The 26,113-nt window shown below is 31.1% G+C and overlaps 7 protein-coding genes across 7 annotated transcripts; 4 read left to right on the top strand and 3 right to left on the bottom strand.

The window, feature by feature from the left end:
• The first annotated feature begins 358 nt into the window (after positions 1-358).
• On the top strand, positions 359-9,857 carry LOC128394356 (stearoyl-CoA desaturase 5-like). Its single transcript, XM_053354679.1, has 5 exons — positions 359-1,189; positions 1,653-1,960; positions 5,156-5,283; positions 7,802-8,154; positions 9,476-9,857. Exons 2-5 carry the CDS (start codon positions 1,705-1,707, stop codon positions 9,774-9,776), a joined length of 1,038 nt encoding a protein of 345 aa, XP_053210654.1. The 5' UTR covers positions 359-1,189; positions 1,653-1,704; the 3' UTR covers positions 9,777-9,857.
• A 1,060-nt stretch (positions 9,858-10,917) lies between these two features.
• LOC128394366 (surfeit locus protein 6 homolog) lies at positions 10,918-11,823 on the bottom strand. Its single transcript, XM_053354688.1, has 2 exons — positions 11,620-11,823; positions 10,918-11,524 (listed from the first exon to the last, which is right to left on the bottom strand). Exons 1-2 carry the CDS (start codon positions 11,732-11,734, stop codon positions 11,001-11,003), a joined length of 639 nt encoding a protein of 212 aa, XP_053210663.1. The 5' UTR covers positions 11,735-11,823; the 3' UTR covers positions 10,918-11,000.
• Positions 11,824-11,934: 111 nt separating this feature from the next.
• LOC128394360 (5'-AMP-activated protein kinase subunit beta-1-like) lies at positions 11,935-13,622 on the top strand. Its single transcript, XM_053354683.1, has 4 exons — positions 11,935-12,318; positions 12,441-12,623; positions 12,699-12,882; positions 13,031-13,622. The coding sequence occupies exons 1-4, from the start codon at positions 12,109-12,111 to the stop codon at positions 13,339-13,341; spliced, it is 888 nt and encodes a 295-aa protein (XP_053210658.1). The 5' UTR covers positions 11,935-12,108; the 3' UTR covers positions 13,342-13,622.
• Positions 13,623-16,717: 3,095 nt separating this feature from the next.
• Positions 16,718-18,755, top strand: LOC128394354 (probable mitochondrial glutathione transporter SLC25A40). The gene is made up of 5 exons (XM_053354676.1): positions 16,718-16,872; positions 17,039-17,267; positions 17,361-17,566; positions 17,728-17,795; positions 17,867-18,755. The coding sequence occupies exons 2-5, from the start codon at positions 17,174-17,176 to the stop codon at positions 18,573-18,575; spliced, it is 1,077 nt and encodes a 358-aa protein (XP_053210651.1). The 5' UTR covers positions 16,718-16,872; positions 17,039-17,173; the 3' UTR covers positions 18,576-18,755.
• On the bottom strand, positions 18,710-20,016 carry LOC128394362 (sperm-associated antigen 7-like). Its single transcript, XM_053354685.1, has one exon. It carries the CDS (start codon positions 19,559-19,561, stop codon positions 18,818-18,820), a length of 744 nt encoding a protein of 247 aa, XP_053210660.1. The 5' UTR covers positions 19,562-20,016; the 3' UTR covers positions 18,710-18,817.
• A 129-nt stretch (positions 20,017-20,145) lies between these two features.
• Positions 20,146-24,442, top strand: LOC128394330 (2-oxoglutarate dehydrogenase complex component E1-like). The gene is made up of 4 exons (XM_053354651.1): positions 20,146-21,289; positions 21,390-22,784; positions 22,874-23,415; positions 23,500-24,442. Exons 1-4 carry the CDS (start codon positions 20,306-20,308, stop codon positions 23,600-23,602), a joined length of 3,024 nt encoding a protein of 1,007 aa, XP_053210626.1. The 5' UTR covers positions 20,146-20,305; the 3' UTR covers positions 23,603-24,442.
• A 446-nt stretch (positions 24,443-24,888) lies between these two features.
• LOC128394365 (uncharacterized) lies at positions 24,889-26,085 on the bottom strand. Its single transcript, XM_053354687.1, has 3 exons — positions 25,886-26,085; positions 25,740-25,823; positions 24,889-25,666 (listed from the first exon to the last, which is right to left on the bottom strand). Exons 1-3 carry the CDS (start codon positions 25,935-25,937, stop codon positions 25,104-25,106), a joined length of 699 nt encoding a protein of 232 aa, XP_053210662.1. The 5' UTR covers positions 25,938-26,085; the 3' UTR covers positions 24,889-25,103.
• Positions 26,086-26,113: the final 28 nt, after the last annotated feature.

The following is a 26,113-nucleotide window of genomic DNA, read 5'->3' as shown; positions in this document are numbered from 1 at the left end:
ATTTAATCATTTGAACGTAATTTGATTTGACAAAATGAAGAGAAAAAAAAATGTACCAACATTGGAAATCCCAAATTCTCACTCCAAGATATTAAAACTTGGATAAGAGTCCAAGCCTAAAGTCAAATGAAATCCTCATGACATGGAACTAAGGAGGTGGTAATTTGGGTTAATCTTAATCATTAAAGTAAATTAAACTCTAAATGATTAACAGAAAATTAAATTAAAGGAAAAAAATCCAAGCGAATCCGCGAAGTATCGAGTCCATGAGTCTCTCTGGTATCGAGTTCAAGATTAGATCTTGGAGTTTTTTTCTATTAAAGTAACTGTAATTTTCCCTCTGAATTCATTGTTATTACTTTTTCCATTCTCCATGTGATGTTACTCACATTTCTTGGAACCTCAACTTAGTCCCACTTTTGTCATTTCTTTTTCCTCTCTCTCTCTCTAATAACATACTCTTTTCTCTTCCATGTGAAAGTATTCATATTTATCTCTCTCAGAGGAATAATCAACAGCACCTTAAGCCGCCTCAGTTTGTTGGGTTCATCTTTTTACCTTCTCTCTCTCTCTTTCCATGGGTTTTTCTTTTCATTAATCTCATCATCATCCCATCGTCTCTTTCATCTTCCCCTGTCTTCTTCCTTCTATCTCTCTCTGTATTCTAGTGCTCAAAATCATCTTCCATTCGATTCGAGAGGAAAAAAATAAAGTCAACAAAGGAAAAACATTCTCAGACATTCCCCTTGATACAGAAGAGAAAGTTAAACATTCTCTTTGGTTTTTTTTCATATTCTATTTTCTTTTTTTGTTCCATTTTATTTTCTTCTTCTTTAAGTGTTTCCCTATCTCTTTCCATGTCTTTCTAGGTATTGGACATTTCCCATCATCTTTTCATCTCATTTACAACCTTTAAGTGATCTCATTTTTAGATATTCAGTTGATTCTGGTTTACATGATTACCTTTTGGTTCTGAAAAGATCATCTCTTCATCTCTCTCTTTTAATCTTCCTATGATTCAACTTAAAAGTTGAGGTTTCAGGGTAAACAACGTTAATCAATCAACGGATTTCCATCACCCTGTAAATCTTAATACTCATCAACTGCTAATGTAAATCGCTTCAATTGATGTTCAATTGTGAACCAAAAACAATTAAGAATTGAATCCAAAAAAAGACCAAAATTTAAGGTGAGTCTTAATCTTTGTCACTTTTTATCATTGAGAGTCGAAATGATTAGATTACAATAATTGTGATTACTTTTAATTTGCACATACAGATGATCAGTTTTAAATTTGATTCGCAATCATATGTTACTGTTAAATCGTTTCCAATCCAATCACATTTACTTTATAATTTATTATGGAAACACTATTACAACAATTAACGAGACAATTGCGTGTAACTATTGTATTGAATTCATTTTAACAAATATTCATGTGTTTATATGTTTGTATCAAAATGAAGACAAAGATGTTGAATTATTCAAACTAATTACAATTTACCTTTCTAATTAAGATAAGGTAAAAGAATGATAAAACGACAATCAATGAAAAATCAATTTGAAACAATGAACCATAAAAACCTTACCAAAAGTGATTAATTGTTTGAATATAATATTTTTTGCTCCTTTATCAATAATAACAACAATAGGGTTACAATAATTTGATATTTGACAATAATAACTAATCATATTCAGTGAATCATGACAACATCCAAGTCAGCAATCAACTCAAATAACGAGAATCTGGTCAACAGATCATCATCATCAACGGAAACCAACAACAATTATGAAAATAACAACAATAACAATAATAATAAATCAACTGATTCCGGTAAAGAGATGGATATGCAAATATATTGGTCTTATGTTGCTGGATATGCAATTCTTCATGTTGGTGCTTTATATGGTATCTGGTTAAGTCTAACCCAAGCATCTTGGACAACATTAATTTTCACCTGTAAGTTAATTAATGAGACATCATAAAAGCAATTAAATCAACAACAACAACAACAAACAATAGATGAAAAATTAATACAATTACATATAAAATATGCAATATTTATGATAACCATTAACAACAACGTAGTAATCATGTTACATGTTGTGTCGTATTGTTGTTGGTCAGTTTATGTCCAGTAAAAGAAGACTAAATGTTCATAAAAATGAATATTTAACCTTCACTTTCCTCTCTCTCTCTCTCTCATCCTCATCTTCCACCCACTTTGTTTTAATCAACTCTCCTCGCCCCCTGACCCAAATAAGCTTAATTTAATTTATCAAATTTAATTTATTACACACAATTCATCATCAATTACACAAACTTGCCAAACAATAGAGTCAACATTCAACCTGTGACCTTTTTTGATATGAATTTTTCTTGCTATTTTTAGCTCTTCTATTCAATATCTTTCATGTTGTCTATGGATTTAGATTACATGTTATATGTTGATTGTGTGTGTGTGTGTGTGTATGTTTTACCTTTGACGTTGATTGTGTTTATTTCATGGGTATTCATTAACATAGGTAATATCATCTTTACGTCATTATTAATTTACTTTGCTACTTTTGATTGACTAAAATCGTTATAATATCATGATGATTATTTTCAATTACCTCAGTAAACTATCATAACACATTATCATTTATGTGTATCAAATACACATTATGATATTTACCTTGGTTATGAATTAATTATGTTACTGTTGTTATTTTTTTCCTCATCATCAATGTTCATAATCTTGATGATGAGCCAAGTCTTTTTCAGTGAATTGATGATCCCTTATAATCCGATTGGTTTGCTAATATACAATGTATGTATCGATCCAGATTAATAGATAAAACAATGACCATTGGTCAATGTAAATTAAGGTTTATAACATTTCATCTTTAATCTCAATGGTAATGCTATTGGTATAAAAGATTGATGAAAACTTAATCAGTTTCTTATATCATTTAAGATTAACTTTATATTCAATACAATGATTTGGTCATCTTAATTTTGGATGATTCATTTAGATTGCAAGTTTTAATTGATTAAGTTGAAGTTTTCTCAATTGATACCATGTTTTGAAGATGAAAATAGATTCTGATCAATGGATTGATCAATATTATTGTGTCAATGTTAATCTTGACTGAATAAAGGAAAAAAACGGAAATAGATTTGATCATCTAAATCATTTTTGATTAGACTGACAATCAAAATGATTTATCAAATCCTCAATGTAAGGATAAAAATAGTTTATTATCTTGATCCTTAATCATTATATGAAATACAATCTATTGTATCATAAAATAGGATTAAATCTGATTGAGAACAATGAAATTACAACTGAAAAATTAATTAGCTTTTGTTTTAAATCACACTTCTAATGAATCACAATTATAATTATAATCGATGAGAATTTAACTAAATAACATGATTAACCGGATTAAAAAGTAATCAAATGAAACTGATTAGATCCAACCACTATATTGTTAACAGTTTAATTGTAAATCTTGTAATGAAAACTAATCAGTTAATCAACTGATTAATACTATTATCATTTCAATATGTTATTACCTAACTTTTTTTTCATATTAATCATTTGAAAATGTTCACAATTAATCAACCAAATGATTAGATTAACTTTTCAATGGATATACATAGTTTACTATGTTTAATACATAACCAAAAATGTAAATAATAGTTAAATTGTCAGCGTAATTGTTGATAGAGTAGTTTGATTGCTATTATTAGTTGAAAAGTAAATGATTGGATCCAATGTCTATTTGCAAGATCCATCAAATTTATCTTGATAATCAAAATGCTTAAAATAACATGAGAACCCTGATAGACAGAATTGATTGTTATTTTCAGAATAACCACCAGAACTATTATTACCATTATCATGATGAAAAATGTAGGTAAAAACTACATAACCAATAATCATTACATTAAATCAATTGATTCAATTTTCAATTATTATTTGAGTATCATTGATTAATTTTAGATTCTTGCATTTTAAATCATATTAACTTATGGTAAATCAAAGTAATCAGATTAAATTTTGATCCAAATAGTTGAATATTAATAATAACGGTTATTATTATTGCACTGATTTGTTACCAAATGATAAGTTGATTACAATCTTGATCATCATTCAAAGTCTCCAGTTAATGTTGAAACTTTTTCGTTATCAATTCAACTTATATTCATGTTCTAGAACTTTTTATATTGATGATGATAGTTTTTATATATAACAATGGAAGAAAACTTTTCTTTTCTTTTCTTCATCAGCATCCTCATCTTTTATCATCTCTTTATCTTCACTCTCTCTCTCTTGTAAATCAAGGATCGATATCAATTATAGTCTATTTTTGACATTGAAACTTTTTCTTTGTTCATCTTCTTGGACACAATGTTTTCCAATCCTTTGATTAACCTTAACATTCACATTGTACTTTTTTTTATCCAACTAAATTGTCTTAGCATTGTATTGATTAGATTGTTGTCGTTTAATTATTTTCCCATTTACTTTGTTTACAATTAATTAACTGATTCATTAGATTCATATGTGTCTCAATTGATTGAGATTATTTCATTTCTATTTCTCTCTTTATAATTATATCATTGCTTTACTTTTTTCTTTCTTTCTCTCTCATCCCTTTGCTTTCTGATCACGATTCTGAACAGTTCGTGGTTATCATGAACAAACAGTTATTATCATGAAAATTAAACATAATTATTATGATTAGCATTAATATCAAAAGTTCACTGAGTTAATCATGGAAAGAAATTTAAATGATTTAAAGTTAGATTAAAATGGATTCGCTTTTATTGTGGTTAAAGTTTTCATTAATCATTGTTAAATTACGCAGTTAATTGAGTTAATAATCAAGTTTCTTGGTTGTAATTATAATATGGAGAGAGAGAGAGAAAAATCAAATCAATTGTTAACAATCAACAATTTCCCGATGATAATCAAATAAATTCATTAATCAGCTAATTTGTTAACCAAATCAGAATCAGAAAGCAAAAAAAAAACTAAAGATTCAACTTATACTCATCGTAATGTTGTTCAATATTGTAATGTTGTTTTATGATTTCCATTAAATTATATTAATTAACATTCATCTAATTAACTAATTAACCTTTTATTTATTTACAATTTAGTTATTTTTTACATAGTAACTGGTTTTGGGGCAACGGCAGGCGTTCACCGATTATGGTCTCATCGAGCCTACAAGGCAAAGTTACCGTTAAGGATTTTACTGGCTTATTTTAACTGCACACTTTATATAGTAAGTAATGAGAACAATTAACTAATCAATTTATTTTTTATTCAATTAGCTAACCATCAATTTAAGTTTTGTCATAATCATTAATTTGTTTCAATTCATTAGGCAGAATATTTTTCCTCATCAAAATGTCTTTATGAATGTTAATTAATGTCTTTGTTTCTCATTGATCATTATCTTTGTGATAATGTCTCTCATTTTGATAATATGATAATGTTGATGATTGTTCATGACTTGACGACTCTCTCAGTAAAAATTATCATCATCATGATGAAAATCGTAGGTTATCAAGATGATTTTTTTCTCTCTCTCTCTCTTTGTCTCAAGGTCTAAACGCTAATCAATATCCAAGAGTTGATACTGAGCATAAACATTTGAAAATCCCTAATGATGAACTTTTGTTGTTCCTTTTTTTTGCCATCATCATTGTTCATCCTCATCGTCATTGCAATTTGAAAACATGATCACAATCAACTTGACAGTTAACGATTAACCAGTTTGATGTTAACAGTGATAGTGGGTGATTAGGGTGATGATTAGGATGGATGATGATGGTTGGTGAAAAAAGTAGAGGTTTTCACAACATCATCATCTCTCTCCAGGTAAAGAGAAGCAAAAAATTTCATTCTATTTCGGGAGTTGATCATTTCTCTACTTTCCTTCGTTAACCTTATCATGTAAATTATTATATATTACGAATCCATGTTGACAACAAAACCTAATGGATAATCAATTAATCAAATGACATTATTTTTTCTTAATTGTTGCAATAAACCAACACTTAATCAACTCACCAACACACACAATCATATCCTACTTTTAAATGTTAACATTGAGAATATCAGTTTACAGAAGTAGATGAAGCTAATTCCCAATTCTGAAGAATCGTTAACGTCAAGCAAAAAAAAAGAAACGTTGATAGCCAAAAGTTGTGGAAATGATTCAGAAATGATGAGGATGATGATGAAAATAATAGCATCAATTTTAGCAGAAAGTTATCAGACCATACTTTTTATATTCTGTTATTTTTATTTCCTCTTTTGCTTTTTCTATCTAATATGTATTATATTTGATTCTATGTTATTATTTCCTAGTCTAAAGTAAATCTATTCAAACGAATAACAATAAAAAACAAACCTTTATCATGATGATGATGATGATCCTTTTCGTTGACGTACCAGAGTAAAATTTAGCTTCAAGATGAATCTCATCACCATGAACATGAACCAGAATCATCAGAATCCATTATTGATGTTATGATAGTTTCCTTTTTTTCCCTCTCTCTCCCTCTTACTAACTTATTAATATTATATTCACCAACTTTGATATAATGATAATCATATGTTAACATTTTCATCTTGTTATCATCTATTTATTGCCCTTAGGCGATTCCAAATCTATTCATTATAAATATGATCTGATTTTTATATTTACCTTTATATTTGCATCTTTATCATTAACATTTTGCTTCCTAGCGATGAATCTTCATTTTCTGCTTCAATTAATTGTAATTAGTTGATTTTTTCCAGAGTTTTTTTGTTCACCAATCTCCATGAAACATAATTAACAATAGTTTAACTTGATCAACTCTTTATTATTGGATTACCGTTACTTTTGATTATGAAATAATTGGAAAACTTTTTACATTTAATTCTGATTGAATTAGTTACCTGATTATCGGTCTGTGATTATATTAGATTATGTTTGTTATGTTTTCATCTTGATTATGATGGTGAAACCTTTCAGTTAATTGTGATAATTTACTGTTACATGTTAATCTTTTTCAATTGATTGTCCTGTTTTTTTGTCTTACAAATTAATTGATCGAATCCTCGATGATGTTTAAGTTAACTTGATATGGTTGCAGAGAAAACAATTATTATCATGACAATAAGTATTAGTATTTAAATTGTTTACTCTACTATCAACTCCACCTTGTATTCGTTGACAATGACAATTGATTTGTTGTTATTCTGTTTTCCAATGATTGAGATAATAGTTAATCATTTGTAACACGCAATTTAGGTACCAAAATATTATCTCTCTAAATTGTCTCAATATCATAGAACCTCAATTGTTTCAATGGAATAAGTAATTTGAGAGAAAAAGATTTTTAAACAAATCATCATCTTCATCATCCCAATGATGACCACACCTTGAATGGCACGTAATCACGTAGATAACAATTTAATCTAATCAATCAACTTTTATATCTCTATGTTTAATTGTGAAAATATAGAAGGCAAGGATTATTAATGTAGAGAAAACAATTTAAAATTTCCCCAGAAGATTAAACTTACAGTTTAATCAATCTTTTCATCTTCTCCATCAATTATAATCCAGAATCGGGAGTGAAAATATCGTTTGTGATAATCTAGATTGATGATGATGAGAATCTTTTAGTTTAAAGGTTAAAAGATTATCTGATTTTACTAATCAGCTGTTTCCTTGAATAATTCATGTATCAGATGAACTTGAAATGAGTTAATTTTTTGTGTTCTTTTCTCTCTCTCATTTACAGGGTCCTATCTACGAATGGTGTAGAGATCATCGAGTTCACCATAAATACACCGAAACTCATGCTGATCCATATAATGCTAAACGTGGATTCTTTTTCTCTCATATTGGCTGGTTGATGTGTAAAAAGCATCCCGATGTCATTGCCGCTGGTAAAAAGATCGACATGTCCGACATTGAATCCGATTCGGTCTGTCGATTCCAACGTAAATACTACATGCCTCTAACTATATTATCCTGTTTCATTATTCCAACTTTTATACCAAAACTTTGGGGCGATTCTTATTGGATTGGATTCTGGATTCCTGGTCTACTTAGATTTGTCCTTCAGCTTCATGCTGGATTTCTTGTAAATAGGTGAGTTTAATATTGATAGAATTGAGTTATTTTCTATTCTGTTAATAATAACAGTTCTCACTGATTTACGCTCTGTTAAATTCATTTAACAAATTCTCCTTTTATCATGAAAATCTCTCATCATTTCTTGTGAACTTTGGAGTAGATTTTATTTTTTCTATCGAAAACTATTCTCGATTGTTTCATTTCTATATAACCTAATTAATCGTTTAATTATATATTAGTATTTGATTGTTGATTCCAAGTCTACATTTTGTTCAGATTCCAACAATTAACTGAGTTATTGTATTTTTCTATCCAATGATTAAACTAATTGTTTCCTTATTTTCTATTGTTGGTTTTTTTTTGTTACTTATTAATAGGAAACTGTTAAAAGGAAATTATTACAATTAACTTACCTTATTTTGTTATACTTGTAATTTAATTAAATTTTGATAAAATGTTGATTGTTCAAATGTGACCGTTAATTGAATCCTGGATTCTTGATCACAATTACGTTTAACTTATTAACAAACAAACTGAGTCTATCTTTGAGTCTCATGAGATTATTAATATTTGCCAAGTTATAGAAGACAATTAATATTAAATTAAGACTTAATTAGAGAGATGGAAGCTGAAAGTTAGCAATCTAATGCAACAGTAATTAATATAGATTAACATTGGAAAGGAATCAACTGATTGTTTCGTTTAGTCTTCGTCTTTCAACAATTTACGCAGTTGATTGTGATTTTCTTGGTTTACTTGTTTTTCCATATCAACAATTCCGTTGATTCTTGATGATGATGATTCCAAGTGAATTTGCTAACCCAGAATTGATACCTGACGATTCTCTGAGTGTATTAAGATTCAAAGGGCGTTTTCCTTTTGTGATGTTACTTCACCATGAGAAGAGTAAAAAAAATCGATGAGATAATATGATCAGTTTTAGATTCCATTATAGACCAATATCAGAATCTAAATGACTTTTTTTGTTACTATCATCAAGGAATAATGTTGATTGTGAATAAAAAACTGAACTGAGATGATAAATTCTGACGACGATGATGATGATGATGAATTACGTTGTGGCTCATCAATTGTGTTTAGAAATAGAGAAAAAAGAAAAATAGATTTTTCAAAATCACCATTGGATATGATTGTGTCCACACCCTTTTAATAGCCATTGACTTGTTATTATTTCCGTTGATTATTTCTGTTAGAAATTGATTATTTGTTACTAAGTATTTACCTTTAATCATCATCCAGGTAATCACATAATAGATAAAGATGATTGAATCTCCTTTTATGATTTACTAATTGTCTCTCATTGCCCACTCAACAGTATCGCCCATATGCCAATGTATGGACGTCGTCCATATGATAAAAACATTTACGCCGCTGAAATCCCTTTGGTCTCTTGGTACGCCGGCGGTGAGGGTTTTCACAATTATCACCACACTTTCCCCTGGGATTATGGTGCCAGTGAATTAGGATGGAAATGGAATCCAGCGAAAACATTTATCGACCTGATGAGCGCAATCGGCTGGGCTTATGACTGTAAACAAGTGAATCCCGAATTGATTAAGTCCAGAAAAGAGCGGACTGGTGATATTAAAGACTGTGGTCCCTATGGTTATTATTAGTGGTGATGATGATTGTTAAATCTAATCATCATCAATTTAATGCTTGATTGATTAATCGACTGACAAGCGAGAGAGAGAAAACAAACTAACCAACTAATCAACTAACTGAATATGAAAATCGTATTTGTATTGATTGTTATCACTGATAATGAATACAATTTGCTTGCTACTAAACTCCCTTAATGATATTAATAATGATAACGATTGTAAGTATATTCAACTAATCATAATCAACTAATTAATAATTATCAAGCAATAAGGTTATTATAATCCAAATAATTAACATACATTGGACAAGCAAAAAGTGATCTCATGTAATTGTTATCAAATTTTAACCTCTCGGACAAATGAAAATGTAAAAGTCACTTTTAATTGTGATGATTAACTAATCATCTCGATTGATTGGACAAATAATTAACTCATTAACTTATTATTAGTTACTAGTCATCTTTATGTCCCAAAATTGCACTTCAATTATTAATAATAATCATCATTATTATTGATTAATCATAACCTTAAATCATTAATGATTTGATTGATCCAATTAATCAATTAACATTATGATAGAAGCATTTAAATTAATTTAACAATCAATTTTGATTAACTTTCCCGTTTACTTATTTTGCTTCTACCATGTTAATGTTTCTCAATCATTAACAATTAACCTCATCCAAATTAAATTTAAATTATTTCTTTTAAAATAATAATAATCAAGTAATTAATCAAATCATTTGTTTGATTAGATTCAATTTCTTGTTAAATTGTAATTTCAATCAATGTACAAGAATCAACAATCAACTCTCAATATATTATTTAAGGTATCAAATGTTATCACAATTAACAAATTTGATTATCTTAATGACAATCAGAGAGAAAGAGAAATGATTAACTTTGATTAACTCATTCATGTTGATTGTTGATTCTTTTTTTTTCATTTTAATCTGTTGACTATTTACACTCTTCCTAAATCAACAATTAATTGTTGACTATTAACAATATTTCTTAATCCAATCCAGTCAACAAAAATCATTCCAATTATCACCAATCAATTTGGATTAACGATCAAGTTAAACAATTGTTTTGATCGTAATCAATGCAAGACACTCTCTCTGTTAATTAAAGGAAAACTAAATTTGCAACATTTTGCAGTTTGTAAATTGTAATAATAATCAAAAATAAAATAAAACTAAATTAAATTCACCAAAGTTGATTAATTTGTTTCAATTATTTCTTTGATTTTTTATTCTTCTTTTTTGAAAGAATCTTTTTGTTGATGTTTCTTTCCCGTTTCTCTTGTCTTTTCCGTTTATCCTTTTCCACTTCTTTCTTCCGGTGAGCCCATTCCTTGGCGTGTTTTATTTTCGTCTTCTTGTGTTTCTTTAATGAAGCTTGTAGTCTCTTTGGGTCATCGAAAACTTTATTACCTTCGGCCTTTTCCAGAGCGTTTCTCCAAGCGCTTTCATTTCTTATTTTATCAGCTACATCAGTTTCTCCGGATTCTACAAGTTTGGATAGTCGTTCCCCTTGTTTTTTCAACATTTTGAACCTTTTCTTCAATTTCTCATCTTTAGATTGTCGCTTTTTACCATCTTGTTGCTGCTGTTGTTGAACAAGATCAAATTTGGAAAAAATCAAAGCTCCATCGGCGACAACAACCGGACTTGGTTTAGCTTTAATTTTCTTCTCTTTTGACTTTTTTTTATTCAACAACAATTTTTCTTTATGCTTTTTGATTTTTATTGCAGCAGCTAAAACCAAAGAAAACAATCAAAAGAAAAAATAACAACAGAAAAAAAATTAATTAAGAAAATAAGAAAATCAATGAAAAAAACAAACCACTAACCTTTTGTTATATTCTCAGACTCTTCACTGTCATCGTCTTTACAAACTGCAAGAGATTTAATAATTTGATTGATCACTTTTTCATTGGAATTCCATCTTTCTACAAAATTATCCATAATTTTAAACAATTAAATAAGAATAAAATTAAATAACAATTAGAAAAACAAAGAATATTTGAACTTGACACATGTGATACTTCAAATGAGCGTGCAAGTGAATTGAAACTCTGTGGCTCCATCTCTTGGAGAAGAAAAACCCTAAAGAAAGTAAATTGGTGGCGCTGATTGTCGATTGTTTATTTTCATCTCTTTCTGCCTTTGATTTTATCGTTAATTTAATGAGTGTTTTTTTCTGGTCTCACCGCCGTTAATTGTTTTGTCGTTTATTCATTTTCTTCTGGTTTTTACTTGTGTTTTATTATTTATCGTTAATGCTTGGCCAAAATTGGAGATATTTAAATTTGTTCTGTTGATTTCATTTTAATCGTTCAATGGGTAACACGAATACATCTCAGGTTAAACGAGACCGTAACTACTTTTATACCATTGATGGTGTTAATCATCCTCATCGAGATATCTCATCATCTCCTCGAGCCGATGATTCTAAATCATTTGATTTTGTCGGTGGTGGACGGAAAAAACCCTTATTGTATCAATCATCAACCGACTACAGTGTAGATGATGGTTATGATGAATATAAGGTAAACTTTGTTTCCACCATCAATTAATTCTCCCTCTTTTCTTTTCTTCTTCTCTGTAATAATACAGATTTAATTAACTCTCTGCTTCCTTTATTTCTATATTTTTTTTGTTCATTTATTAGATTCGACCTCGTACATCTACTATAAGTCAAGGAACCTCAATTGATGGAAATGCTTTACCTACGGTATTCAAATGGGAAGGAGGAGGTAAAGAAGTCCTCATTTCAGGGACGTTTAGTGATTGGAAACCAATTAAAATGGTCCATAGTCATGGTAATTTCATCGCCATTGTTGATGTGCCTGAGGTTTGTACTTCTATTGGCTCATTTAATTGTTAAACTATTAGAATTTTCTAAAATGTATTCCAATTCTTATTACAGGGTGTTCATCATTACAAATTTATTGTGGATGGTAATGAGACCGTAAATACAAATGCAACCTTGGATGAAGAGAAAACCAAGAATGTTATTAATGTAAAAAAAAGCGATTTCGAAGTTTTCGAAGCCCTTGCAATGGATCTGGCAGCGAATAATAACAGCAATCAATTAAGTGGATCTCCACCAGGTTAATTACTCTCCATTATTTTTAAATTTTCTTTTTAATATCTCTGATTTTTCTATCCTTTTTTCCCTTTAAAAGGAAAATAACCATAAATATATTCTAACCTTCTTCTTTTTTAATTTCTTTTACCTCAACATTAATATTGTTCTAGGCTCATATTCTCAAGAGTTTCCTTCCTCCATGCAACCCAAACCTGCTGCCGGTGGAAGCTCAAGAAATAACAGCGGAGGATCAAGCGGCAATCAAGGTGCTGGTCCACCAATTTTACCTCCCCACCTTCTTCAAGTGATGCTTAACAATCCGACCTTGACCACCAGTGACCCAACCTTTTTACCACAACCTAATCATGTCATGTTGAATCATCTTTATGCTCTGTCCATTAAAGACGGAGTCATGGTGCTTTCCTGTACCAATAGATACAGAAGGAAATACGTTACGACCCTTTTGTATAAACCAATATAAGAAGAAGGAAAAAAAAAAGATAATCGATCGACTCAACTTCCAGAAAAAAAGACCTCAGATATTAATCGACTCTTTTTTTTATCTGTCTACTAACAATTAAAGTTAATTGTAAGTTAACTTTATTACTTTGTTAGTTGATTATTGCCTTGAATTGGCATACTAACAATTATTATTATTTACCATTCGATTGATAGTTATACCAACAGAGACAAATGGTAAATTGAAAAACCCACAGAATTATTATAATATGTTAATCAATTTGATTAAAAAATTAAATGAGATTCCCATTTTTGTGTATAATTATCATCAATTAATTTTGCGTCAATTAACGCGATTAATAGGAAGTAAAATCAAGTCAATCAATTGAAACAACTATTAAATCATGTAAATGTTTATCTTTATTGGTAAGAAAGATTTGGATGACGATTTAAAAAGTAATGATTAACACAAATTAATTGTTTCCATGAATTGAGGTTTTTTTTTCCAAAACCAATAAATGTCAATCGGAATTACCATCATTAAATTAACGACATTACAATTAATTGATTGATCACAAAATGTAAGAATTACAATCAACTAACTAAACTCCTTCTGAATCACTATGATTTGAAACTAAAAGGTAACGATTATCATCAACTGATTGTAACTTTTTCGAGCCTCGTTTACTTTGATTAAAACTAATTTTATGTGATTTACGGCAACATGGACATCGTCGGCAACATTTGCGACAGCAGCACAAGAGCACAAGTAGTGCCAATCCAACCAGAAATCCCGAAATGAACGGAATCCACAAATTGTACAAAATATTATTATCCACGGAATCGTAATCGATTAGATTAGTCACTTTATTGTAAAGACTATTGAACATATGTTTACCTTGATCGATAATTGTTTCGTTGGTTGATTCAACCGGATTAAGATCATCTGGTTGATCGGTACCATTGGTAAGAGCCACATAGAAATCATTAGAAGTGTTGAAATTTTCAGTCAATTTAAAATCAACGTAATGAATTTTGCTCGGTAAACTGGTCACTTCGGAGCCGTTGATTTGATTAGTTGTATTTGTTTGATCAAATTGATCTGATGGATGAATTAATTTCTTTGCGCTTCCATGATTATCGTTGATTGTTGTTGAATTTGTAGTTATATTTGAAGATAATTGATTTAATGGTGATGAAGATGATGAGGGTGATAATGTAGTTGTTTTTGTCTCGGTGGTTTTACTTATGATCAAAGTAAATTGTGTTAAAATGGTAACAATTAAAAGAGTTGAATATTTAAACATTTTTCTAAATATAATTAAGACTTAAAACAATCAATAAATTATTAAGAAAATTTAGTTGCAAAAGTGTAAAATTAAGGAAACATGAAATAAATCAACACACAATTAACTTGTTCCGTGTTGGTAACAATACTGTTGGCGATGGAAACACAAGTGAAGGTAATTCAACAATTAGTTAATTGTAATCAATTCGAGTCCTAACCATCTGCTGATGATGATCTGGGTAGAAATCATCATTATCAGATGATATAACTGAATTAATGATGATGATGATGATGAAGACAAATGATGAGAAAGAGAGAGAGAGAGAGAAACTGAATAGAAACTGAATAGAAAAAGGTTTGTCTCTCTTTCAATTGTAGATAAATACTCCAATCAATTGGAAACATATCCGACAATTAACTAATTACAATTATCATAACTTTCATTGTATCAACAGTGAAACATTTAAATTTTCACTCAACGAAAAGTTATTCAATTAATTAGATGTTATCATTTGTATATCCGTTTCCTTTTTGTTTAAATCTTCCTGTTACCTTGTTAATTTAATTAGATTGGATCAAGATGATACATTCAACAATTTAGTTTGTTAGCTTTTAATCAAATCTAATTTCTATTGATAATTTCATCGTAATAGTTAATTACCATCATGATCATCAACATCTTTTAACATTTATCATGTTTACTTTTCTGTTTTTGTTGATGTAAATGTAAACACAATTAATTGTCAAATGCTGATTGGGAATCGATTGACTGGAAACAATTTGATTAGATTGTTGTTGTTGTTGTTGTTACAACTGTTTGATTAACTACTCAATTTAATTTGGTTTCTCTATTCAATTAACAGTTGATTAGTTTTATTATTTTCACAGCAATTAACCTTTTCTTGGTGTTTATTGTGGTTGTTTGCAAATGTGAATATAACCAATTTAGATCAAATAAACAATTGTATCAATTAATTATGTTGACAATTAAAAATTGGGCTGGTTTTTTGTTAATTTTAATCCTTCAGAAAGCAAACAATTACTTGATTGTATTCATCCATTAAATTTGCTTCATTTTTAATCTTAATCCCGATTATCCTCCCACCTCATGAGTCAACCAATTGTTGATTCGGGATTTTAATTAGTGGTTATCATTCAATCATAAATCATTTCCTGTGATCATTATTTTCAGTTAATTCGTTAAAATTAAAGTTTCTCATTATTGTGAAAACATGAGTGATAGCATAAACGAAGATCCCTTGACCATCAATGGGAAATTATCCAAGTTGACCATTCGAAAGCACTTGAATAGTTTGGACTATTTAGACTTCAAGTCGATCTTCAGTGTAATGGGAGTTTCTTTGGCCGTTACTTGTGATCTTAATTTGCGTAAATTAATCGATGCGATGTTGACCAATGGTCTAATTACTGGAAGTTATTCTGAAACCTCTCTATTAAAGAGTAACACAATTGATACTCGTTCGACTGTTGCTCAGATTATTGATACAGTTCCAACTGCCAATTGGGTTCGAACTCTGAGATTAAAAGGAATTCAAGAGAAAACAATTCGTTACCTGATCAGCATGGGAGTTCGAGATGTCGATGGAGTTAAACTTGCCTGTGAACTATGGAAACCCGATGGAGTAATTAATAGACTGACCATTATGAGAATAGCGCAAATATTTGACCTTGACATTGAATTTCCCGTTAAAATGTACATTCATCCAAAATCTCATCTTGCCGATTTCAAAACGTCTTCTAAACATTTTGAGTCGTCTGATTAACTCAGACTGATTAACTCATTGTCATCAGCAAAGTTGAGAAAAACTACAATTTGATCAACAATAACATCTAAACTTAGCTGATAAACATGATTTTGTCTTTCAAACCATTTTTTCTTAATTTGAATTTCGATTTTTCTTTCTCGATAAAAATTTTCACGATAAAACATATTCCATGTTGAAATTGTTCACTTTATTAAAAATAAATTCTGAATTTAACGTCATTTTCTTTGAAAAAACCGCTTCTCTTTTTAAAGTTGTTTCTTTCGTTTCCATGGTAACCTCACATTTTCTCTTTCTTTTCCTTACTTTCTCCACTTTCTCCTGATTAAATGTCGATCCTTTAAATTTTCAAGGTTTTGTTATTCTAATCAACTTTGTAGTATTTATTAATAATATGTCATTAATATATTGCTAATTAACTTAGTAAAGAAAGAAGATTATGATTTGTGAGAAGAATCAAACCGATTATAAACTAATGGTGGTAAGTTATTGTTTTGTCAATGTTTCCTTTTCTTCACCTTTGATCGTTATCTCAAAGCTAAATGAGTTTGGTTATTATTCACTTTTTATATTCTTAATGAATTTTGATTATTTTCTTTATCTCAATTTCTCATTGACTAAAATCTTCTTCTATTTCTATCTTATAGTTAACTCAAGTCTTCCAATGTAAAAATTATCAATCATTAGCGAATTTACCAAGCACGTGCTAACCCTTGTAACAGTTTGTTGTTTGTGCGTAGTAACGTTCAAGGCCTTTCATTGATTGAGAAACATAAATCATAATGATGGGCTCGTCTGATGGACTAAATTTCAATATTACTCCTGGTCAGCAAATGGCTTCATCCTGTACCGGTGCCATTATCACTTCTTTGATTGGTTTGTACCTTGACATTTTACTTTTATCTGTTTTCCTCCATTTTTATGTTTACAGTTATGATAATCTTTTTTTCATTTGTTACTATGTTTTAGTTACACCATTGGATGTGGTTAAAATTCGTATTCAAGCTCGAGAGAAAGAATTTATTCGCAATAAATGTTTCCTTTACTGTAATGGTTTAATGGATCATATTTGTACCTGTAATGGAAATGGAAATTCTGAAGCTGCTTCAGTTCAAATGACTCAATCCGAAAGAGTTAAATGGTTCAAACGTGGAGCTCCATTCACAGGAACACTGGTAATTAATTTATCCTTTATACATTATGTCAGTTTATTTCCTACAAGAAGAGAGTCAAGACTTATAATCCCGAATATAATCTACTCTTTCTTAGATTTTGATTAGATTTTATTTAAAGAGGGTTAATTAATTATTGTCATGACATTTTAATTTATCTCTAGGATGGTATTGTTCATATTGCCAGAAATGAAGGGATCACTAGTTTATGGAGTGGATTACCACCAACATTGTATGTAAATCATCAAACTCATGATAAGTTTAGACTTGATTTTTTGTTTTGTTACCTTTAAATTATTCCAGAGTTATGGCTATTCCATCAACTGTTATATATTTCACTGTATATGATCAACTTCGAGCTCGAATTAACCTCCACCGTGGCAGATTACCTCAAGATCAACCACTTTGGGTTCCTATGACTGCTGGCGGTTGTGCTCGTGTTATCGCCGCTGTAACTATTAGTCCATTGGAATTGATAAGAACTAAAATGCAATCGGAGAAATTGAGTTATTTTGATATTGGAAGAGCAGTACGATCATTAATCCAACAAGAAGGAATTTTAGCACTTTATCGTGGTCTTGTTCCAACAATACTTCGTGATGTACCTTTCTCCGCTCTTTACTGGGCCGGTTACGAAGGATTAAAAAGAAAGTTAAACTGTACAGTTCAACCAACATTCTTTCAAAGTTTCATTTGTGGTGGAATCGCCGGTTCGGTGGCAGCCATAATAACATTACCTTTCGATGTAGTCAAAACACATCGACAAATTGAGATTGGACAAAACCTAATTGTTGGTAAAAGTAATCATACAAGGACAACACCTAAATCAACTGTTTCCATAATCAAACATTTATATTCTCAAAGAGGATTGAAAGGTCTATTCGCAGGCTTATCACCAAGATTAATTAAAGTGGCTCCCGCTTGTGCTATAATGATTAGCACTTATGAATGGGGTAAATCATTTTTTAGACATTATAACGAGACGAGGCATAAAAATGTCCATCAATATTAGAACCTCTAGTTGTTTAATTGATTTATAGCTCCATCTTTTCTGGTGGAAAAACTATAAATAGTTTCTGATTAGAAAAATCAGAAAACACATAAAAAACCCTTAGTTGTTTGTAAATATTTTGTTGATTTGTGATATTTACTTCAATTAAATCAAACCTAATTACTTTTACTTGAAAAGAAATTGATTGTCATCTTTTTTTTTATTTTGAAACAAATTATCCTCAAAGAATATTCATTTTCTTGTTAATCACTATCGTCTTCATCTTTACCCGCTTGAGCATTGGACGCACTTGAGGTTGAAATGGTCTCTTGTGAATTATAATCACTTGTCGATGCTCCTAGTAACTCTTGTCTAAGTTTCTTCTTTGACCGAATATCATTTAGCGCTTCCTCGATTGACCTTTGATCTCGTTTTAAGGCGGTTGGTACCAAACCAAATTGTTCACTGGGTTTCGCTATGGTTGCCGCTTCTTTACCAGTGTCTTTACCTATTAGGTGTTCATATTTTTCTCTATAATTGGTTACGGGTACAATTTTTTTCTTTTTCAATGACTCAAGTTCTTCTTTGGCTTCTAATACTTTTTTCAATGCAGCTTTTTCGGGATCGTAAATTTCACCTCGCCGAAGAGCGGCCAACTCTTCTTCAGAGGGAACAGCATCTTGTTTATAGATGACAGTGTGACGCTCGGCTTCGAGTCCAAAAGAAGAAGCATATAAACCATTGGCATCGCAAACATCATGGACGATTGTCCGTTGAACTTTTTCCATTGGCTCGAATTTTAAAGAAGATTTAGATTCATCTGCAATGAATTCATTCACCCGCTTCTCAATTGACGCTTTGAATTCTTTCAATTTTCTTTTCTCTTCATCGGCTATTTTTCTCATCGCTTCCTCTTGTTTTTTAGCTGCAGCAGTTCTTTGATCATTACGGGTCGTTGATGGAGGTTTATCCATGGCTTTTAAAATAGAACCAAGAAGATCGGCCATTTTGAGAAAAATTTAACAAGGTAAATTTAATATTTCCAATTCAATTAAACAAAAGAAAAGTCACAATCCAATGAGTAAAATGATCAAAAATGACGATTTTTTTCACACTTGCAAATACCACCAGCGATTCTCACAAAGGATTCTCTAATATCTGAAATAAACGATATCTTAAACACACTCTCGGGGTAATACACTTGAACAAAGAGCAAATCACAACCAGATGAATATTAGAAACCAAGTCACTAATCCAAAAATGAAGTAAAATAAAACCGAAATCAAATACCAATGGTAATATGATTGAGCTTTAAAATGTTTGGTCAATGATGGTTAAAATTAAGTAGATGATGGAAACAAATCAATGTCAGAATATTAAATTGAAGCTATAAATAAATGAATGAGAAAATAATGTTGACAAAATGATTAATGAGAACAAAAAAAAACACTAATCCAGATTTAAGAGATTGGGTTAATCTGAGAAAATCCAAATTCTCCGCTAGAAAAGAGAAAATTAGTTCCCATTTAGTCCACTAGGCAAATAAAATGTTCTTTTCTCTTTCGTTGCCTTTGGTTATGAGGTAAACATTCACATTTGTCTTCATTTACTTAACAAGGTAAAAGCTTTTCTATTGTGACCTTGTTACTGTTTTTTCCTGGTTAATGTTTTCTTTTCTTTTTCTCTCGTAGTTTAATTTAATTTATTTCTATTTAATTTAGTTATTCTCCGTTTCCATCTATTTATCCACCATGAATCGGTGTCTGTTTAGTGTTTTATCTAAAAACTACCAGCGTCTCAATTCTAGAAGGTTAAACTCGGTTGCCCAAGAACCCTTTCTAAATGGATCATCTTCTGTTTATGTGGAAGAAATGTTTAAAGCCTGGAAGGCTGACCCGGCTTCCGTTCATCCTTCATGGAATATTTTTTTTAAGAGTGTAAGTGCTGGATTACAACCTGGTCAAGCCTATTCTAGCCCGACAGCTGCTTTCAATTCAGCTGCTGCTTTAAGAGCACTTGGTAGTACTGGCGGTGGTTCCTTTGCTTCTTCCCAAACTGTTTCTACTGCTGATCCATCAATTGATGATCATCTTTCGGTTCAAGCTATTATTCGATCTTATCAAGTTCGAGGTCATCTAGCAGCTAGACTTGATCCATTGGAAATTACCTCTGCTAATATTTATTTACAAACATCTGAAGGTGCACCCAGTTCACCGGAAACTGTTCTGAGACACCATAAGTTGGATGAACGGGACATGGATCGAGAATTTAAGTTACCTAAAAACACTTATATTGGTGGTGAAGATCAAGTTTTAACTTTAAGGGAGATCATCAGCCGGTTAGAAAATGTTTATTGTAATCATATTGGTGTTGAATATATGTTTATCAATAATACTGAACAGTGTAATTGGCTTAGAAGTAAATTTGAAACTCCTAATATTATGGATCTGAACCGAGAACAGAAACGACTTTTATTGGCCAGATTAACTCGATCAACCAAATTTGAAGAGTTTCTTGCCAAAAAGTGGGTCTCAGAAAAACGTTTCGGTCTCGAAGGTATTGAAGTTTTAATTCCAGCCATGAAAACGATCATTGATAGATCAAGTGAATTAGGTTGTGAAAGTTTCATCATGGGAATGCCCCATCGAGGCCGATTGAATGTTTTAGCCAACGTTTGCCGTAAACCATTAGAGCAAATCTTTGCCCAATTCAGCGCCCTTGAGCCGGATGATGAGGTTTGTGTTGATACATTATTTTTAACTAATAATATCGTCATAAAAAAAGATAAATTTGTAATTATTTTATCGATTTTCCATAATTCTCCTTTTTATTAAGGGTTCCGGTGATGTTAAATACCATTTGGGTATGTGTCACGAAAGACTCAATCGAATGACTAACAAAATGATAAAATTGGCTGTTGTTGCCAATCCATCTCATTTGGAAGCTTCTGATCCAATTGTTCAAGGTAAATGTCGTGCTGAACAGTTTTACCGTTCCGATAGCCAGGGAAAGAAAGTCATGTCAATCTTATTACATGGTGACGCTGCTTTTGCCGGCCAAGGTGTTGTTTATGAAACTTTTCACCTTTCCGATCTTGCTGATTATTCAACACATGGTACCATCCATATTGTTGTTAACAATCAAATTGGTTTCACTACTGATCCTCGGGTTGCCCGATCTTCACCTTATTGTACTGATGTTGCCCGTGTCGTCAATGCTCCCATCTTCCATGTTAATGCTGACGATCCTGAAGCAGTTGTCCATGTTTGCAATGTTGCCGCTGAATGGAGAGACAAGTTTGGTAAAGATGTTATTATTGATATTGTCGGTTACCGACGAAACGGTCACAATGAGGTTGATGAGCCGATGTTCACCCAACCATTGATGTACACCAGAATCAGGAAACAAGTACCTGTTCTTGATCTTTACAGTAAGAAGCTTGTTGATGAAAGTGTTTGCACTGTCGATGAAATTGAAGAGGTTAAAAACAAGTATGAAAAGATTTTACAAGAATCTTTCAAAAATTGTGATTCAATGAGTAAAATTCACAATAAAGATTGGCTTGATTCACCTTGGCATGGATTCTTTGGAACCCGTCATCCATACAAATCTGATCCAACCGGTGTCTCGGAGGATGTTTTAACTCACATTGGTACCGCTTTTGGATCTGAACCTCCCGGAAATTTCAAGATTCATCCGGCTATGAAAAGAATCCTTAAATCTCGTCTTGAAATGGTCTCAAAACGAGAAGCCGATTGGGCTTTAGGTGAAGCAATGGCTTTTGGATCTCTCCTTAAAGAAGGAATTCATGTTCGTCTTAGTGGACAAGATGTTGAAAGAGGTACTTTCTCTCATCGTCACCATGTTCTTCACCATCAAACCGTTGATAAGACAACATACAGACCACTTTGCCACCTCTACCCCGATCAAGCGCCTTATACTGTTTGTAATAGTTCCCTCTCCGAATATGGTGTCCTTGGTTTTGAACTTGGCTTTTCAATGACCAACCCCAATGCATTAGTTATCTGGGAAGCTCAATTTGGTGATTTCAATAATACAGCTCAATGTATTATTGATCAGTTTATTAGCAGTGGACAAGTTAAATGGGTTCGACAAAGCGGACTTGTGCTTCTTTTACCTCACGGTATGGAAGGAATGGGTCCTGAGCATTCATCAGCTCGCCCTGAAAGATTCCTCCAATTATGTAACTCAGATGGTAATATCTATCCTGTAAGTTTCCATTTTATTCATTCATTTGATCACCATGTTAACCTTAATTTTTATTTTCTAATCAATTATCTTTCTATTCATTCATTCAGGCCGATGAATATATAAATGATGTTGATTTTGTTAATCGTCAATTACATGATGTTAACATGATTGTTGTTAATTGCAGTACACCAGCAAACATTTTCCACGCCTTACGACGACAAGTTGCTCTTCCTTTCCGTAAACCTCTAATTGTTTTCTCACCAAAATCTTTATTAAGACATCCCGATGCTCGATCAAGTTTCGATGAAATGAATGAAGGAACTGAGTTCCAACGAATTATCCCTGAATCGGGTTCTGCTTCTGAAAATGCTGAAAATACCAAAGCTCTTGTTTTCTGTACCGGTAAAGTTTATTACGAATTGATAAAGGAAAGAACTGCTCGTGGATTAGACAAAGATGTTGCAATAACCCGAGTTGAACAATTATGTCCCTTCCCTTGGGATTTGATTACTGAAGAGATAAGTAAATATCCAAATGCCCAACTCATTTGGTCTCAAGAAGAACATAAAAACCAAGGTTTCTGGCCTCATATGGAACCACATATGCATTCAGTTCTCAAGCATCTTGATCAACAGAATAGAGAATTAAAGTAAGAATTAATAATCAACTGATAAATTACCTCTATATATCTCTAACAATTTAACCTAATTTCTCACCTTTTCTCCCTCAATAGATACGCCGGGAGACCAGTATCTGCTACAACAGCTACTGGAAACAAATTTATCCATAAAAAGGAATACAAGGCTCACATGGAACAAACATTCTCAGGATATTAGAATGAAAAAACAACCCACCGCTATTTAAACTCATTTGATCAGTTAATGGATTTTGTTAAAAAAGCAAACACCCAGAACGACCGTTCCAAGAAAAGCTGCAAACCTCATCCTGTGATATAAGATTGACAAAAGATTATCTTATCGGTTACCTATTTCTGATTCTCTCAGCCAGATTATGAAGCAAAGTCAACTCATAAAAGAAAAACAGAAAAAGAAAGAAAAGAAACGAGAAATCAACAATCACACTACTAATCAAAAAAAAAATAAGATGATAGAAAGCAATTGTTTATGTTTATGTTTTTCTTTCTTTAGCTCAGTTTATCATTTACAGTTGGTTTAAAAGATTAACTTCCGTATCAACTCAATCCTTTAAGCAAGGAGATAATTAATATTTTATTTTGAATCAAAGATATTTATGATTAGAAGATTGTTTTTAGATGAAAATTGTTGATTCATCATCATCATCCATCATCACCATCATTCTCATCGCTATTATATTGTTTTCCCTTCTCACTCTCTTTGTTCTAGGTAATCAATGGATAGATTATACAAGCATTGATCAGATCACCTTGTTGCTTAATTGTGTTTTAATTTTATCGCCGCGTATTTAACTAATACGCATCTCAAAGCTCTAAATCTCATATTTTCTATCTCATTCTTTAACAATTAACATTCTCAATTCTATCTTCCTCCTAATTCTTAACAAACAACAAACCATCTCAACTTTTCGTCAAATGATTAACAAAAACGAGTAAACCAAAAATTAATTTTTAGGTTGTATTATATTTATTATTCTAGATAATTTATCTTCAATTAAATGCAGAACTTTAAATGTTTCAATAGCAATTTATTTCCCTTTTTCATTACCATACTTTTCCATTAACACTTAATTGTCCTCATTTATCTCCATTTTTATTATGATACATTCGGGGAATTTTTGTTGATTCTATTTACAGACAATCATTGATTAATACGAAATGGAAATGAAATGAAATGTTAATTATGACGAGTAGATTAATCTAATTGTTGCTTCGTTGGGTTGAAAAGATTCAATCGGAAATAGTTGATTGTGATTGATGTTAACATTCAAACAATCAACAATCAATGTTAATTGATTCACTCGAAAGAAACACAATGTGTTTGCGTAATCAGCAATTAAATTATTACCAAGAGCAAATTAATTATAATCAATTTGTTTTTCTCTTTTCAAATGATTAAACTTGTTGACAAAAGTAAAGTATCAATTCCGGAATCAATTGAAATGATTGTCACTCGACAAAAGTTGATTTGATTGTCAGAAATGTATTTTTATTGATAAATTGTTGCTTCTTTTTAGAGGAAGTAAATAGTTACCTCTTTGTTAATTAAAAACATCTATTAGAATGAAGATTCTCTTAATTGCTGAGAATCTTCGTGTCATTAAGACCATTGGTCAATTATCACAGTTTCGCTTGAAATAATTACAATTGTAAATAAAATATTTTCTTCGTCGAGTAAACAATTAATTACCAACGGCGGTGGCAAATAGTCGAGCTATAAGACTGGTTGATTTGTTCCCTTTCGGTGTCTCACCGGTTGCCGGTAAAATGTTGACACAAAGTGGACTTTTGGTCGGGAAAGATCGACAAACTGTTTCGGGTATTCGAGATGTGGTCATGGACATCACTTTACGACCCAAGTCGACAACATTTGGACCACATCGCGACTTGACAATCGATAAGGAGCATTCTTGGAATCGGTTGAAGGCACAACATCCAAGAGGAATTCGTTTCTCCCATGAGGTTGTGATCACTTCCTCAACGGCTACTTGTAAATCGTTGGTACAACGTTTAGCCTCGATTTTGGCCTCAGATAGACATTTAGCATTTGCCAAATAATTGGTTCGAAGTGGACTACCAGGAGTACAAAACTCTTTGACGACGGCAACACCTCCGATTGCGACAAAGTCGATCAACTCTCTCTGTAAGGAGGTCGCACATTTAGCCGTATAATTAGAAGCACAATCATGAGCATCTCTAATTGTTGAACAATATGAATCAATGGCTGCGTCGGTTGTTGGAGTTGCTGTTAATTGAGAGAGGGAAAATGTAAACAATTAGAAATGATCAAAGAGAAATTAATTGTAAATTAAATCTACCTTGGTTTTGAAGCTGAACAATTAAAGATGCAGCACAATAATCCAATTCTTTCAGGTGACAATTAGCTGACCAGGACTGACCAACTGATGAAATTAACAAAAAACAAATTAGTTAATCAATTAAACTTTTTCACTAATTAACTTACCTGAAAAAGCTGAGACAATTAGAATAGATAATAACAGTGATAATGAATTCATTTTGAAGATGTTAAATATTAAACAATTAAAATAAAGGAAATTAGATTTTTAAAGTTGTGTTAGTTAAGAACTAATTAAATAATCAACAAAAAGGAGGCAAAGAGATGTCTAACTCTAGAAGTCAAAGAGTATTATGGTTTTAATTGTAATCATTTGATCGGATTTTATACTTAATT

Source organism: Panonychus citri, unplaced genomic scaffold (genome assembly GCF_014898815.1).
Source record: "Panonychus citri isolate SS breed McGregor unplaced genomic scaffold, ASM1489881v1 Contig00139, whole genome shotgun sequence".
Lineage (NCBI taxonomy): Eukaryota > Metazoa > Arthropoda > Arachnida > Trombidiformes > Tetranychidae > Panonychus > Panonychus citri.
This window is presented reverse-complemented; position numbering and strand designations above follow the sequence as displayed.